This window comes from Rhinatrema bivittatum, chromosome 8 (assembly GCF_901001135.1).
Source record: "Rhinatrema bivittatum chromosome 8, aRhiBiv1.1, whole genome shotgun sequence".
NCBI classification, from domain to species: Eukaryota; Metazoa; Chordata; class Amphibia; order Gymnophiona; family Rhinatrematidae; genus Rhinatrema; species Rhinatrema bivittatum.
The window spans coordinates 182,558,755-182,575,694 of record NC_042622.1 but is presented as its reverse complement, the minus strand read 5'-3'; the positions used below and the strand labels follow the sequence as shown (position 1 = coordinate 182,575,694).

The following is a 16,940-nucleotide window of genomic DNA, read 5'->3' as shown; positions in this document are numbered from 1 at the left end:
GGTGGCGATGTGGCACATAAACAGAGGGGCACTGGTTCGTTCCACCTCTGTCGAGAGGCGGTGCAGATATGGGCCTAGGCTCTGTCACAAGGCATGCTCCTATGAGCAGTGTATCTAGCAGGATCAGAGAATATGGTTGCGGACCGCCTGAGTTGAGCATTCTGACTGCACGAGTGGGCACTGGATCAAACAGTAGCGGACTGGATCTTTCACCTGTGGGAAACCTCAGACGTGGACCTCTTTGCCTCCCCCTTGCAACTGCATTGGGATAAGGGTCTTCTGTATGTGTATCCTCCACTTCTGCTGGTAATGAAGACTCTTTTGAAGCTCCAGTAGGACAAGTGGACCATGGTCCTATTGGCCAAGACTGGTCTGGTTCCCACTCCTGCAGGACCTGTCGATCAGAGTTCCAATCAGTCTGTGGATCTCCCCCAATCTGATTACACAGGATCGGGGCAGGCTGCACCATCCGAACCTCAGGTCGTTAGCTTTGATGTCCTGGATGTTGAAAAGCTAGTCCTGGGGGACAAAATGGCTGCCAAGGAAGGACGGTAAAACGCTGAGCTCCTGGGGAGAACTGCTTGCCTTGCTAGATATTGCCTGAAATTCTACTATTTTCCTTGTGGATATGCCACATATGAAACGGAAAGCAAAGTTAAAAGATATTACCTCAACTCCAGTTTCATTATCCCGTCAACCTCGGATTGAGGAAGCATTTGCTGGACTAGCGTTGTCAATGCCAGAGGGAGGGGCCGCTGGAGGAGTTGGTGATGAGCAGACGCTAAGCCTCCTGGCCTTGGAAACATCGCTGAGCCCCAGCGCACCAACTGTTCCAGCCCCCCCGTTTGAGGGGAGAGAATTTGACCCGATTACATCTGCCCTGCTGGAAGGAAAATCATCAATATCGCTAGAGGTAGGATCTCAGAGAGGGAGTGAATGTTATGCACTACCCTCGGCGAGCCTTGAGATATCAGGCTCCAGAGGCCTACCTGATGAAGCGCCGAGCGAGCTATCGTGGGAGCTGACCCCCTGAAGAAAGAGGGAGGAGAAGGAGAAATACATGTGATTTGTGGTGTCCCCGAATCTGTCTTCTAATGTAACTTTGGGGGATATTCTGAAGGCTATTGCTTCCATGGAAAATGCAATAACATCCTTAACAGCGATGGTAAAAGAGAGTATTTCCAAGAATCAACTTTTGGAAGGAGAATTGAAAAAATTGAAACTTCCATGGGTGGTATGGAAAGGAAAATAGTGGAAATGGGAAAAATTTAAGCAAACTTGATAAAGTTGGAGAATATTCAAATGTTGAAGATGGAAAACCTTGATAATTTAATTAGAAGAAATAATATAAGAATTCTTAATTTTCCCAAAATGAGGTTACTCGCACACAGAGAACATTTTAGAAGTTATCTTCTTAATCTATTAAAATTCTCAGAACAAGATTTACCTAAGATTGAAAAAATTTTCTACTTCTCCAAATCAACTGGAGCAAGAAATTCTGAAGAACAGAAAGAGAAAGAAGAAGCCACGTTTGATTTATCATCCATCTTAGAAAAATCCCACGAATTAGTAGTGGAAGATAGAGCAACATTATTTGTACAATTAGCAACATCTGCTAAAAGAGATTTAATCCTAAGAACATTCTTCCGTAACCAATCGTTTAAATTTTATGGCTACCCGATAAAATATTTTCCTGATATTGCAAAGACTACCCAAACATTGCGATTTCCATGTTATTGTACTATAGTATATAGAAATTCAAGATATAGATTTGGAGAGCCAGAACAGTTGCATTTGTTTCTAGACTCCCACTCTAATTGGTCTTTAGGGGGATGTTGACATAGAAATAAGTAACACTAGTTATTCCGAAGCATATTCTGCATTAGTTTAAATATATTCTCCTGTTAGTCTGCTTAAAGACATTTTGTCCCCTCTCAATTGCCTGTATTATTATGACATATATAGAATGGGGGTTGTTTGTTTTCTTTATTATATTTCCAAAAATTTCTTATGTAAAACCTCATCTTTATATGTTATTATTTCTGAACTTTTTGTTCTGTATATTTTGAAAAATTTAATAAATACTATAGATTAAAAAAAAAAAAAAAAAAGCTAGTCCTGCGGTCCCTTGACTTCTGTGATGAACTGTCTTAGGTACTGATTGCTTCTTGGAAGCCTTCCACCAGGAAGTCTTACAGATTGATGTGGAAGAGGTTCTCTGTATGGTGTGAGGGTCATGGCTTGGATCTATTCGCCTGTCCCACTCCAGAGCTGCTGGACTATTTGTGGCACCTCTCGGTGCCACAGTCAAGGTACACCTGAGTTCCATCAGTGCTTACCATCAGGGTGTTGCTGGTATGTCCATCTCTGTGTACAGCCTTTAGTAGGGCGATTTATGCGTGGTCTGCTTCAGCTGAAACCTTCCCTCCGGCCTCCCGTTGTGTCCTGGGACCTCAACGTGGTATTAGTGTGGCTCATGCAAGATCCTTTTGAGCCTCTGTGCTCCTGCGATCTAAAGTTCCTCACCTGGAAGTGACCTCGTGGCGGTCACTTCGGTACACGGGGTTTGTGAGCTTCAGGCACTGGTTACGTATCCGCCCTACACAAAATTCTTTCATGATAGGGTGGTTTTGTGTACGCATCCTAAGTTCCTGCCTATGGTAGTGACTGATTTTCACCTCAGTCAATTGATTATTCTGCCCACCTTTTTTCCAAGGCCTCATTCACACCAGGGCAAAGGGGTTCTGCACAGTTTGGATTGCAAGAGGGCCTTAGCTTTCTATCTAGAATGCACAGCAGGCCACAGGCAGTCCACGCAACTCTTCATATCTTTCGATAGAAATAGACTGGGAGTTGAGATGGGCAAGCAAACTCTGTCCAACTTGTTGGCGGATTGTATCTCCTTCGGCTATGCACAGGCAGACGTTTGGCTTGGAGGCCGTGTCAAGGCTTATTCTGTGAGAGCTATGGTGGCATTGGTAGCCCGCTTGCGGAAGGTTCCTGTCACCAAAATCTGCAGGGCTGCGATGTGGAGTTCCTTACATATGTTCGCTTCCCACTGCTGCTTGGACAAAAATGGTCGGCACGACAGTAGCTTCAAACAATCTGTCCTTCGCAATCTCGTCCAGCCTTAAACCCAACTCTCCCTACTTAGGGCCCATTGTTAGGGTTCAGGCTGCCTCCCTCTGTGGCCAACAACACCGTAGTTCTTATGCTCATTGGCACCCAAATAGGGACTGTTAGTCATTGTTGTATCCAGGAGCAGCCTGTAGCTTGGTTATTCACCCAGGAGAAAGCAGAGTTGCTTACTTGTAACAGGTGTTCTCCTAGGACAGCAGGATAGTCCTCAGGAAATCCGCCCGCCACCCCACAGAGTTGGGTTCTCCTTCGTTTTGTTGTTTTATTTTTTTATTTTTTCGCTCCTGAGTTCTATGTTACAAGACTGAAGAGGGACCCCTGCGTGGATGGTGGCATGCTGGGCATGCTCAGTGTGCCAAAGCTTCTAGAAACTGACAAAAGTTTTCTGTGCCGGGCTCAGGTAAGCAACTCTGCTTTCTTATGTTCTTATGCTTTATTTTGTTTTAGGTGATCTAATTCTGGCTTTAGTATCTCTGTTTCAGAAAGTATTTTAGATAAATTGGTGGACTGAGTGGGAGTTTTTCTTTGAAGTTTAAAAAAATAACCACAGGAAATTATTTTCAAAACTTATTTGTCTGTTGTGATATGGTTCCCTCTACTGCAGAGCTTTCCAAACTGTGTGTCGGGACACGTTAGTGTGTCGCCTGCAGTGTGCAGGTGTGTCGCGCAAGCCTGGTCAACTCTGATGCGAGTTTGGGCTTTTTTTTTTCTAGAGATTCACTTTTTTTTTCAGTTTATGGGTTGCTTATTATTGGGTGATTTTTGCTGTCAATCGTGTTTTTTTGGGGGGCTTGGTGGGTGGAACGAGCCCAGCCATCCTTGCATTGACTGCTGCTGCCGATGAGGCCTGGCCATGAGGAGTACTGACTGCAAGCAGCAGTGTCTGGTGATCATGGAAGGGAGTGAAGCACTTAACTGGCAACAATCAAAAAGACGAAGTACATGAGTGTGGGGGCCAGACATGTGCTGGGGGAGAGAGATGAGTGAGTGGGGGCCAGACGTGCTGGGGGGAGGAGAGAGATGAGTGTGTGGGGGACAGACAATTTGTTTTATTATTGTTTCTCATAAATTATAACAATAACATGAATCTTGGAATATATATTTTTAATATAAATTTAAGGTTTTCATGAGATAGGTTGTGTCGTGAAACATTTTATTTATGTATATATTTAAGGAAACATACATAAATTGTCGAAATATGTTTCGTTCGTTTAACCTTTAACCTCTGGTTTACTAGTAGACTGAATTACCGTGTCGTGAAATTATGTTTGTCTAAAAAGTGTGTCACCAACATGAAAAGTTTGGAAAGCTCTGCTCTACTGCTTTCTCCGACCATGGGTTTTATATTGTTTTGCTTGTCAAAAACCTGAAGGGGCTCCAGAAGAAGGCTGCTGCTGTTGCCTTTTTTGTGCTCTTTCTCTGACTCTTTGACTAGGTGGTTGCTGCTGTTGTGGTTATTACAGTGGTTGTATAAACAATGGACACTGTCTGTAGTAGTATGAATAAGGATTGTAATACCTCTTTTGTGCGTAAAATGGTTTCTTGTATTGGCATTTGCTGTACCTTCTTTGTGTTGACTGGCTTCATTGTGGTGAAGATAATGACTGGAGCGCTGACATCTGGTCTTTTAGATGCTCTACTGCTTCATTTACTCTTTCCCCAAAAAGGTTCTCACCTGTGCATGTTGTGTCAGCTAAGTTGTTATGCATCTCCTCTGAGTCCCAATTCCTTTAGCCATGCTAACCTTCTGGTGGATATTGCAACAGAAAATGCTCAGAAAGCCACATTAAAACAATCATATACGGATCTTTAATATGTTTTATACAGTCTTTTTTATTTGTGAGAATTTGACTGAATGAGACCTGTTGGTCTACTGATTCAAAGATTTATCTAATCTTTGAATGTTGTTAAACCTGAATTGGACCATCTGCATCTAATGGGCACCTATTCTTGAAATTAGGATTCTTGACTGATACATTTCCTTTCCTGTAATGTCCATCAGTCTTGCATTCTTGAAAGGTGATATAAAGGAATATGTCCTTGATTTTCTTGCTTTTTTCATTGCAGACTCTACTATTGAGAGTCATGGGGCAGCTGTACTTTATTGTACCTTATATTTTGTATTGATATTTCTTGCTACTGATGGCATTTTCTGCATTCTGTTTTGTAGGTGTAGCAAGGCTTGTGCCTGAGCACTGCCTTGAATTTTGCGTTGGTGTTTAAAAAGCACCTTCATATTCTTTTGTTTTTGCATCGTCGTCTTCCAGATTAAATGTATCTGCAAGAATGCTGGGTAGTTTGTGTCCTCTGAGAGAGAACACACTGGTTCTGGGGACAGCTCCAAAGGAATACCTGGTGGTGATAAGGGTTCGGAAAACTGATTATTGTTTTATTGCCTGTGAACTCAGGGGATCTGTGAGAGGTTCTATATGGTGACCTTGCTTGCCTTTTTTTTTTCTTCTTGCTCTTTGAAGATTCTTCATGAGAAAGAGAGTTCTTCGTTTGTTCTTTTTCTCTTGACTGTTTGGCCATATAGTTCAAGATGAAGTCTGTCAACATTTTTTGCATAAATGAGTGACATTCTGAAAGCAGAGGATTGAGCAGGGTAACTTGTGCATCTCGTGATGAGGGTAGGTGGGTCTAGTATTGTTGGAGATCCTGTACTAATTGTATTGGAATCCTGACTTTTTTGATAATGTCCGTGCCTTCTCTTCCCTGTTTCTCTATGGTGAAGAGAGCGATCTTTGTTGTAAAGTGAAAGTCTGCTTACATTATGGGGGTAAATTTCAAAAGGATTTGCATGCTTAAAACTGGGTTTTATATGTGTCAGTGCACTTTTGACTAGATTTTACATGCGTAAGTGCACTTTAAAAGGTGAATTTTAAAAGCCTGACGTGTGCATTAATTAGGGGATATGTGAATATGTTGGGCTTGCACTCACCGAGTAGATTTTTAAAGCTGCCCGGATATGCGTGTATATGTCGCTGCGCGCACATTTCGGAACTTCTCAAAAAGGAATGGGGTGTGGTCTGGGCAGGGCACGGGCGTTTCAATACTTGAACCAGAAATTTGCGCGTAAATACTTACGCGCTCCAACGTGCGCCAAGGTCCCCTGCCGCATAACTTTTAGTTCTGCTACGAATGGCATGTAAGTTTAAAAAAAAATCTAGCGAGCCATATCTGAGGGATGTAAAGGGTCTGGGGCAACTGGGGGGGGGGTGTACAGACTATCAAACCGGGGGGGGGGGGGGGTTGGAGGACCTATCTGTTGACTGGGCAAACTGGGGAAGAACTGGTAAAACAGGCAATGCCATTGGCACACGTCCCCTTTAAAACACAGTAGAAGCAGCTTTTGCATGCACAGGCACGCGTCCACTTAAAATTAGGTGCACTTGTGTGTGCAGCCAGGCTATTTTATAGCATGTGCACATATAACGCTGTATGTTATAAAATAGCTGCAGCCCTGGGCACAGGCCGACGAATGCACGCGCACATGTGTGTCCCTCGTGGCTTTAAAAATTACCATCTAAGTGTGTAAATGGGCTTTTAAAAATTGTTGCAATATATACTACTTTTACGCATGTAAATCCTTTTTAAAAACTACCCTTGTTTCCTTTTTGCACTGTGCTTTCTGAGCGCTAATGCTTTTTTTCTGCAATTCTTTCAGGATTTGCCTTCTCTCAGCCATGCCTTGGCAGTGCCTTGGTGCTGATTTGTGAGCTGCGGTAAACTTTGATGCCTATGATGTTTTGGTGCCAGTAGTTTGTGGTGGTTGGTTGCCCGCACGATAATTTCCTCTGTGCTGTATGTGCCCAACGTTGGTGCTCTTTCAGAGCTGTGTGCTATGTGCGCTAACAGAACATAGTTGCTACTGATGATATCGCAGCACTAGAGACTGAAGAAATTTCAATATTTCTTTATTTTTTGATTCATGGGTCTTATGCCATTTTTTTCTCCAGATTTTTTTCTTCTCTGTTGATTTTAATATGTCCTACTTGAGCTTTAGTTCTCTAAAGGAACATATTAGCGGGGACATATTCCCACAATAGCCACAGTTTTCTGACTTATGATCAAGCCCTAAACATTTGAGGCACCCGTCATGCTGATCTCTGATTGCCATTTTGTGACTGCACTTTTTACAAAGTTTAAATGGTAAAATGGGGTGGGGGAAGAAATACATATGGATAATAAATCTACACTGCTGGCATTATAGAAGCAAGAATTATCCTGGACCTTTGTGCCATAATATGCGGAATGGTTCTCCATGGGATATAATTTGATTATGTAATTTGATTTTTTTTTTTTTAAGGAAAAATGTTTGGAATTCTTTCTCTCTCATCATTTAATTAACGTCCATGAATGTTAACTTTAATAAGGGATGCTGGGTGTTAAATGCCTGCTAAATTTTTCTTAACAGAGGAGACCAAGCAAGTTTTGAGACTCAGTCTGACGGAGTTCTCATTGCCCAAATTCTATTTGCTGTTTGGAATTAGTAAAGTGAAGTCAGCCGCTGTCATAGCCTTCCGATCCAGCTACAGGGATAGGTCGTTCTCTCCTGGCTCCTACGAGAGAGAAACGTTTGCTTTGACGTCGCTGGAGACGGTCACAGAAGCTCTGCTGGAGATAATGGAGGTACAGGTTGAAAGACTGACTTAAGTCAATTGTGCACTGATTTTGTAAGGCAAAGCCATTCAATAGAATTTAGCCCTCAAGATGGAAACATTGCATATAAGACCCATTTGTGGTTTTCTTTTGGGGGTTCCCAGCATCAGCTGCTCTGCTTGTGCTTTTTCATTTATCCCATAGGTGGGCCTCACCTGTCGAGTGTGAAGCAGAAAATGATGCTGTGTCAAGTCCTGCCTGATTTTGATTTCATGGAGCCCAGAAGTCCAAAGATAATTGACTTCTTTTTTGGCGGGGGAGTAGGAGAATATTGGAGATTACTAATTTTTATTTTCAGCAGAGAAGAAAATCCATACAGATGCAGTGAAAATGCAGGCGGATACAGTAACCAGAACCATCAGGCCCAAAAATGGATGCTCTCCTTGTAGCTCAACCTTCAAATATGTTGCCAGTCCCTGCTCAGGGGAGATGCCCTGTGTTTGCATGGTTGTCAGTGTGTACCACTCATATCCCAATATGTTTACCTGGTTTTAGCAAAATTAAATTGAATTTGTGAATGTAGTAAAAGTGTGTGATCAAACGCAGGCTGTTTTGAGAGTTGAAGGTTGTGTGTATTATAAAAGGAGATGCTGCATTAAACTTTAGCAATTTGATTTCTCATGGTATTCTTATTTGCTGGCACCATTTATAAATTCAAACTACATTTTTGTGGGTTTTTTTTTTTGTTTTTTTTTAGGCTTGTATGAGAGATATTCCAGCATGCAAGTGGCTAGACCAATGGACAGAGCTAGCACAAAAGTATGTTTACAATAATAACTGTTGTGGGTCCCATTGCTAACACTGCAGCGTGACACAGGGGATAGGGTTTCACTTCCCCATCTGCTGGGAGCAGTCTGGCCAGGCTGACTTGCAGAGATGGTGCACTCAGGTCTGGGGGTGTGCATGGGGAAAGATGGCTGCCTCTGCTGGCCACGGAGCAGCATGAAGGGTGTGCTTTGGAAGCAGCCATCAGTGGGAGTCAGATTTGAAAAAGGAAGATATTAAAAGGGAACAAAAAAAAAGAAAATTATCGCCAGAGCAAATTGTTCTTCTTTACTTTTAGAAATGTAAATGTTTGAGTAACCAGTGTGCTTTTATATATGTATACCTTGCTTAAAATGTTAAATTCATCTTATTTTAATAATGTCCTCCTCCTTTCAGGTTTGCATTTCAGTATAATCCATCCCTGCAGCCCAGGGCGCTAGTAGTCTTTGGCTGTATCAGTAAACGAGTGTCACATGGGCAGATAAAACAGATCATCCGCATCCTTAGTAAGGTACGCAGCTACCCCTCCATTCACCAGGACACCTGAGCAGTATCCACCCCTCATGTGTCCTCCATTTTGTATTTGAGAACAGCTCAGTCACTCGGAGAGAATCGTAAACAAATGTAGAAAACAAATGTATGTGTACCCACTTTATTGTAAGGGCCCATTCCCTGTACGTACCTGGATCAGTCCAGACCGTGGGTTATGTCCCCAATCCAGCAGATGGAGTCAGCCCAAAGCTTTGAGGGGGCGTCACCATAAGTACTAGTACCCCCTCTGCAGGAGTTCAGTATCTTCTGACTCCAGCAGATGCGAGTAGGGGAATCTGGGCTTGGTCCCGATCACCCATAACCCTTTTGTCTTTCCCTGGTTTTGGGGTTTTATTCTCTGTCTTTTGTTAGCACTTGTATTTTGGATCAAGTTGTCTGTCTTTTAAAAAAAAAAAAAAAAAGTTAATTGCTTAATTGGAGAGGCGTGGCTTTCCTGTTGTCCCTCGCTGTCTCTCTCTCTCTCCTTTCCCGGCGATAGTGGTCTCCCCGGGGTAAGTTGCTTTTTTTTGCTGCTGTTATTTTATTTTCTGTTCAGGTGGACGCGGTTGCCGGTGGGACCGGCCTACCAGCGTCTTCTCCCTCTCCCGCGGCCATTTTGCGGCTCCACGTGGGCTGCAGCGGGGAGCAGGGAGATAGTTGTCGGCGGGTTGTGCGGCCAGGAAGGCCCCCCCGCGGCGCCGTTTTCTTCGTCGGCGGGTAGCGCAGGCCATCCGGGCCCCCCCGCAGCGGCGTTTCATCTCGCGGCCCCCCCCCCCCCCCCCCGAGGCCCTGGGTGTTTTTAGCTGCCGGGAACTGTTTCTTCATCGCGATCTCGATGCCGCGGCCGGCGCGTTGCTTGGCCTGCGGCGAGCCTGGATCGCGCGTGTCGAGGGAGGGGATCTGCGCTAGGTGCCTCCCCGGGGGGGGAAGGCACGTCTCGGACCCTCACTCATTCTCTCCCTATGGCAGCCTTGCCCGGGCGGCGCGGGCCGGCCCCTCCCCCATTCCTGGCGGGAACGGCGGCCATTTTACATGCGCTGCACCCTGAAGGAGCTCAGGCAGCGCTGGGGGATGGGGAAGCCTCAGAGGGCTCCCCCCCGAATTTGCTACCGGAGACGGATCCGGAGGAAGACCCGCAGGGGCAGGGTCACCCGGGGCCCCCACCCGCGGGGGTCCCCCCGCGGAGGCCGGGGTTCTCCCCGGAGTTTATCCGCCTGATGCACACAGCGTACCTGCAGGAGCTGGCTGATCCCGCGGGGCCCCCACCAAAGCAACTGAGACCTTCGGCCCTCTCCACGGCCCCCCCCCGCTCCGGCGGGCGTGGGGGCCCCACAGCTCCCCGTACACGCCCGGCTCCCTGTGGCCTCGGGGGGGACTGGGTCGGCCCCAGTTTCCCCTGGGGCGGATCCTGCAGCTTCGGGACAAGGGGACTCTACTTCAGACGGAGAGGATCCAGGCACGCTGCGCCTCTTCCAGCGGGAAGAGCTGGATGACCTAATTCCGCAAATCATTCAGGGGTTGGACCTCGATCCCCCTCCGGACCCGCCAGCTCCCGTTGCGCCCGCGGTCGTCACTTCCTCTAAGAAGGGGGATCCCGTACTGGCAGCCCTTCGTCCGAGGGCTCGGGCTTTTCCCATTCACGATTCGTTCCTGCAACTTCTCACCAGGGAATGGGATGCCCCGGAAGCTGCTCTGAAGGGCACCCGCGCCATAGAGAGGCTGTATCCGCTGCCGGAAGATTTCCTGGATCTCATCAAGGTACCCAGGGTGGACTCCGCTGTGTCGGCGGTCACGAAGCGGACGACCATACCGGTTACGGGTGGAGCGGCGCTAAGAGACACGCAGGATCGCAAGTTGGAAGTTTTCCTCAAGCGGGTCTTTGAGGTTTCCGCAGTGGGGCTGCGGGCGGCAATGTGCAGTTTGCTTGCCCAGCGGGCCAGTCTCCTCTGGGTGCAGCTACTGCTCACTTCGCAGGTGTTGCCGCCCGAGGAGGCCGCTCAGGCGGATAGACTGGAAGCGGCGGTGGCATACGGGGCGGACGCCTCCTATGATCTGTTTAGGGTCCTCGCCCGCTCCATGGCCTCGGTGGTGGCGGCACGTCGACTCCTCTGGCTACGCAACTGGGCGGCGGACACGTCCTCCAAATCAAGTCTGGGTTCCCTGCCATTCAGGGGTAAGTTCCTGTTCGGAGAGGATCTGGACCAGATCATCAAATCCCTGGGGGAAAACGCGGTCCATCGCCTGCCGGAAGATAGATATCGATCCACCAGGGCATTCTCGTCCTCCCGGACCAGAGCCAGGGCGCAAAGGCGATACAGGAACTACAGGCCGGCGGCGGCTAGGCCCTCTGCCTCCAGGTCTCAGCCCTGGGCTCGCTCCTTTCGTGGGCGCCGCCCCGCGCGTTCCGCTCCTACGGCGGGACAACCTTCTCCCAAGTCCTCTCAATGATGTTCAGCTCGCCCACTCCGCCGTCCCCAGGATTGGGGGGCGGCTGGCGTTCTTCTACGAGGAGTGGGCGCGGATCACCTCGGACCAGTGGGTACTGGACACCATAGGACACGGCTACGCGTTGGAGTTTGCCCGCGCTCCAAAGGAACGGTTCATCTTCTCTCCCTGCGGCTCGGACGTCAAGCGAAGGGCGGTGCAGTTGACGCTGGACAGATTGTGGGAGATAGGCGCCATTGTGCCCGTACCCTCCGGAGAGGTGGGCTCGGGCCATTATTCCATCTACTTCGTGGTACCGAAGAAGGACGGGTCCTTCCGCCCCATTCTGAACTTGAAGGAGGTCAACAAATCCCTGCGGGTGGTACGGTTCCGCATGGAAACGCTGCGCTCGGTGATCGCAGCGGTACACCGAGGGGAGTTTCTGGCCTCCTTGGACCTGACGGAGGCCTACCTGCACATCCCCATCCGCCGGGAGCATCATCGGCTTCTACGTTTCAAAATCCTGGACCAGCATTTCCAGTTTGTGGCGCTTCCGTTTGGATTGGCAACGGCCCCGCGCACCTTCACCAAGATCATGGTAGTCGTGGCGGCTGCCCTTCGGAAGGAGGGTGTTCTAGTCCACCCCTATCTGGACGATTGGCTCATCAGAGCGAAGTCTTTTCGGCATGGTCAGGCTGCGGTGGCCAGGGTGATAGAGTTTCTGCAGTCCCTGGGATGGGTGGTCAACTTCTCCAAGAGCTCCCTCGTGCCCTCGCAGCGCTTGGATTTCTTGGGGGCGACCTTCGACACCCGTCTGGGCGCGGTTTTCCTACGCCAGGACAAGGCGCAAGCCCTACGGGAGCACATACAGCGGTTTTCTGCATTACCAGCTCCCACCTCCTGGGACTATCTGCAGCTCCTGGGAGTCATGGGTTCCACCATCGACATGGTCCCTTGGGCATTTGCGCACCTCCGACCTCTGCAACGAGCGCTCCTCTCGCATTGGAAACCTCTTTCGCAGGACTACCAGGTGATTCTCCCGCTGCCCCAGTTTGCCAGGAACAGCTTCTCCTGGTGGATGGTCCCGGAGAATCTGGCTCGCGGCGTGTCCCTCGATCTTCCAAATTGGATAGTGGTAACCACCGACGCCAGTCTCGTAGGCTGGGGAGCAGTCTGCGACCGCAGCGCCACGCAGGGGACGTGGTCCGCGGAGGAGTCGAGGTGGTCCATCAACCGTCTGGAAACCAGAGCGGTCAGGCTGGCGCTCATCCACTTCCTGCCTCTTCTTCGGAATCGGGATGTCAGGATCCTGTCCGACAACGCGACAACGGTGGCCTACATCAACCGACAGGGCGGCACTCACAGCCCGCAGGTCGCGCTAGAGGCAGCGATGCTAATGCAGTGGGCGGAACGGCATCTGGGCCGTCTGGCGGCCTCGCACATCGCGGGAGTAGACAACGTCCAGGCGGATTTCCTCAGTCGCCAGTTTCTGGATCCCGGAGAGTGGTCCCTCTCCGACGAAGCCATGCAGTTGCTGGTCCGGCGGTGGGGATCCCCCCACCTCGATCTCATGGCGTCCGCCCAGAACACCAAGGCGCCTCGCTTCTTCAGTCGCCGGAGAGAACGGGGGGCGGAGGGCGTGGATGCGCTGGCGCTCCCGTGGCCGACCGATCTGCTACTATACGCTTTTCCTCCTTGGCCGCTGGTGGGACGGCTACTCCGACGAGTAGAAGTTCATCAGGGAACTGTGATCTTCGTCGCGCCAGAGTGGCCAAGACGTCCTTGGTTTGCGGATCTCCTCCACCTGGTAATCGACGGACCCATCCGGCTGGGACATCTTCCTCGCCTCCTACACCAGGGACCGGTATTTTTCGACCAGGCAGAACTCTTCTGTCTTGCGGCCTAGCTTTTGAGAGGCGCCGCCTCCGCCGACGGGGGTACCCGGAGGCGGTAGTGTCAACTCTACTGCGGTCTCGGAAGACCTCGACGTCGGTGGCCTATGTCCGTGTTTGGAAGGTGTTCGAGCTGTGGTGTACCGACCGGAACACAAGACCCACGGAGGCGGCTGTCCCGCAGATTCTCCAGTTCCTACAGGCGGGAGTGGAAAAGGGGCTCGCTTACAACTCACTTCGGGTTCAAGTGGCCGCTCTTGGTTCCCTCCTGCGGGGAGGGGGATCTCTGTTACGACATCCGGACATCATCCGTTTTCTCAAGGGTGTCAAGCACTTGCGGCCTCCATTGCGGGATCCTTGTCCATCTTGGAGCCTCAACCTGGTACTACGGTCCATGTCGGGACCTCCGTTTGAACCTCTGAGGAGTGCGACGATCAAGGACCTCACTCTCAAGGCGGTGTTCCTGGTAGCCATATGTTCCGCTCGGCGTATTTCGGAGCTGCAGGCTCTGTCCTGTCGAGAGCCTTATCTCCGGTTCTCCGATTCGGGCGTTTCACTTCGTACTGTGCCTTCCTTCCTCTCGAAGGTGGTGTCCGCCTTCCATGTGAATCAGACGGTGGAATTGCCATCTTTCTCTTCATCTGAACCGCGGTCTCTCCGTCTCCTTGACGTCAAGCGTACGCTGCGGTCCTACCTGGAGGCTACGAATGATTTTCGGACTTCGGACCACCTCTTCGTCCTTTGGTCTGGTCCCCGGAAAGGGTCCCAGGCCTCGAAGACGACTATTGCCAGATGGCTGAAGGCCGGCATTGCCGCTTCCTACATCGGAACGGGGCGGACTCCCCCACCCGGTATTGTGGCGCATTCTACACGCTCTCAGGCGGCCTCCTGGGCGGAGAGCCGCTCGGTATCGTCGCAGGAAATCTGTAGAGCAGCCACCTGGAAATCGTTGCACACGTTCTCGAGACACTACAGACTACACCTCGCCTCGTCCGTCCATGGACAGTTTGGCGAACAGGTTCTCCGAGCAAGCCTTGCAGGACCCCACCCGGTTTAGGGAAGCTTGGGTACATCCCACGGTCTGGACTGATCCAGGTACGTACAGGGAAAAGAAAATTATTACTTACCTGCTAATTTTCGTTCCTGTAGTACCATGGATCAGTCCAGACGCCCACCGCATATGGGTTCTACTCCTGCTCTGCTGTCTTTCGGGCTGATTCTCCTCAGCTGTTCTTCATGTTACAGTAGTGTCTTCCTGTTGTTGTTTTTCACGTGTGTCCCGTCTTCACTGTTGATGGAGGTTGACACGCTATATTCGTGACCCCCACCCGTTGGTGGGATGGTTCCAGTTTTTCTCTATTTCACTTCAGCGGCTTATTGTTGCCGTCTTGTTTCAACTTGATCCAATTGGGAGTTTTCTGTTTACTCGGGCTCTGATATACTCGATACTGAACTCCTGCAGAGGGGGTACTAGTACTTATGGTGACGCCCCCTCAAAGCTTTGGGCTGACTCCATCTGCTGGATTGGGGACATAACCCACGGTCTGGACTGATCCATGGTACTACAGGAACGAAAATTAGCAGGTAAGTAATAATTTTCTTATACTGTTGGTGGGCTTATAGGATTGTACAATACGGGTCTATTGCATTGTAAAACTGATTGCTTTTGTGTTACCTTAGTGTTCTAGCCTTGTAAGCTGGGGTCTGTGTCTTGTTGGCTTTTGGTGTCAGAGTAGCGGTTCATGTGTTGAAAACGTCAGCATTCACTGCTTGATGTTAATCTGACCAAACCAGGGTATTCAGATTTTCACTCCTTAAGCTCCTTCGTGTTGTAAAGCATTTTTGAGCATTTGGTTGCAGTAAATGCCTGCAGGGCTGCCAATAGGGATGGGGCTCCTGGGGAGGGAGGCGGCGAGGGGCCTGCCAGCGTGGCAAGCTGCTGCCATCGGTACAGAAGGGTAAGTAAAGCTCCCACTCCTAAGCAGCTGCTTCAGGTGGAGGGGGGACTTCTTTCCCCCACCATCCTGAGTGCTGTTTAGTCTGGCGGTGGTCCTGATGCTTGGAACACACGCAACGACAAAATGTAGAGTTTTGGGTTTGTATTTTTTTACCAGCTCTTCTTTCAGGAGCCTGGGCTTTCTTGCTAGTCACAGAAAATGAAAATGCAGGTATGCTTTGAAAAACAAATGTTGGAGCTTTTGCACTGAGTATGTAATTAATTTTCATTCTTTTTTTTCCCCCCATGTTAAAGGGACTGGAGAGCTGTCTTAAAGGCCCTGATAATTATAACAGTCAGGTTTTAATAGAAGCCACAGTTATAGCTTTAACCAAACTACAGCCACTTCTGAATAAGGTGTGTGCATTTTGAATAACTGCTGCCTTGAGAAATAGTACATAAAAAATGTGGTTTTAATTGTAAGAATGTCATACGAAGTATCAGTAAAATTGTGGGTACCTTCATAACTTAAACCTTCCCCTTCATATCAAAATATTCCTGTTTCTTGCTCTTATTCTCTATCCTGTGTTAATTTTTGCTCCTTGCAACAGAAGACTAAAATCTGAATTTCATTGTATTTTAGATTAGAATTATTCCTGTTTATATAAAATACCTTGAATTTAATGGAAGCTGTCATGAAGATGTTCTTGTGGGATATGAAGGACCTTGCTGAATAACTCAGTTTCAAACACTGATCTTGGAGAACAATTAACAGGGCTGGCTCTTGGAATATCTGCAATGAATATTCATGAGCTTTATTTGCATGTTGTGGCTTTGTCTGACAGCTAGAAACACCCATGGAAACTTCAAGGAGTTTAGGAGAAGTTCAAGAAGCTTCCTGAGGTTCTTAGGAGAGAAGATACAGGCTGACTCTAGGGTTTCTTGAAAATAATTTTGAAATAATTTGTTTGTAATCATCCCCAAGATCTCTGTCACAAGATTAAAAGAAAAACTAAGAACATTGAACAAACTCTGAACCCGATTATATACCATTTATATACCATAAACAAACAAATTGTTGCTTTGGCGTTTGGGGAAACACCAGAGCGAGAGCCTTCTCCATCGCCGGCCCCACCCTTTGGAACTCCCTCCCCACTGAGCTCCGACTAGAACCTTCACTTAATCAATTCAAAAAAGGAATCAAGACCTGGTTATTTAAACAGGCCTATCCCAACGCCTCTCAACCCTAGCATTTGACTTCTCCTCAACACTCATTATTTCCCTCTCCCTAGTACAGTGTCCCCCGCCCCCCTACACACCCTCCCTCCCTCACCACCCCATCCATATTATGGCTTCCTGATATTCAGTCACCACCTCTCCTTCCCATCGCCACCCCCTGCCCCCTTGTACAGTTCCTACCCCACCCCGCCTCCCCTATGCGCTTCATCCCCCACCCCCGCGCTACCCCCCACTTTGTCGTCTCTTGTATATAATTAATTTATGTCCAACCTGGTTAACCACATGTAATCTCATTTAATAACTGTGGCGCCCGTTGGCTCTACAGTAAAATTGTCACCTTTTAACTTCCTATC

At 48.6% G+C, this 16,940-nt stretch overlaps 1 protein-coding gene across 7 annotated transcripts in view; it reads left to right on the top strand.

Moving 5' to 3' along the window:
• The window catches only part of NF1 (neurofibromin 1), a 527,350-nt gene that overhangs the window by 420,046 nt on the left and 90,364 nt on the right, over positions 1-16,940 (top strand). For all 7 annotated transcript variants that reach the window (XM_029611915.1, XM_029611920.1, XM_029611917.1 and 4 more), the window contains 4 exons: positions 7,556-7,770; positions 8,498-8,559; positions 8,962-9,076; positions 15,664-15,765. In XM_029611915.1, coding sequence (XP_029467775.1) covers positions 7,556-7,770; positions 8,498-8,559; positions 8,962-9,076; positions 15,664-15,765 — 494 coding nt within the window. The remainder of the gene's footprint in view (positions 1-7,555; positions 7,771-8,497; positions 8,560-8,961; positions 9,077-15,663; positions 15,766-16,940) is intronic.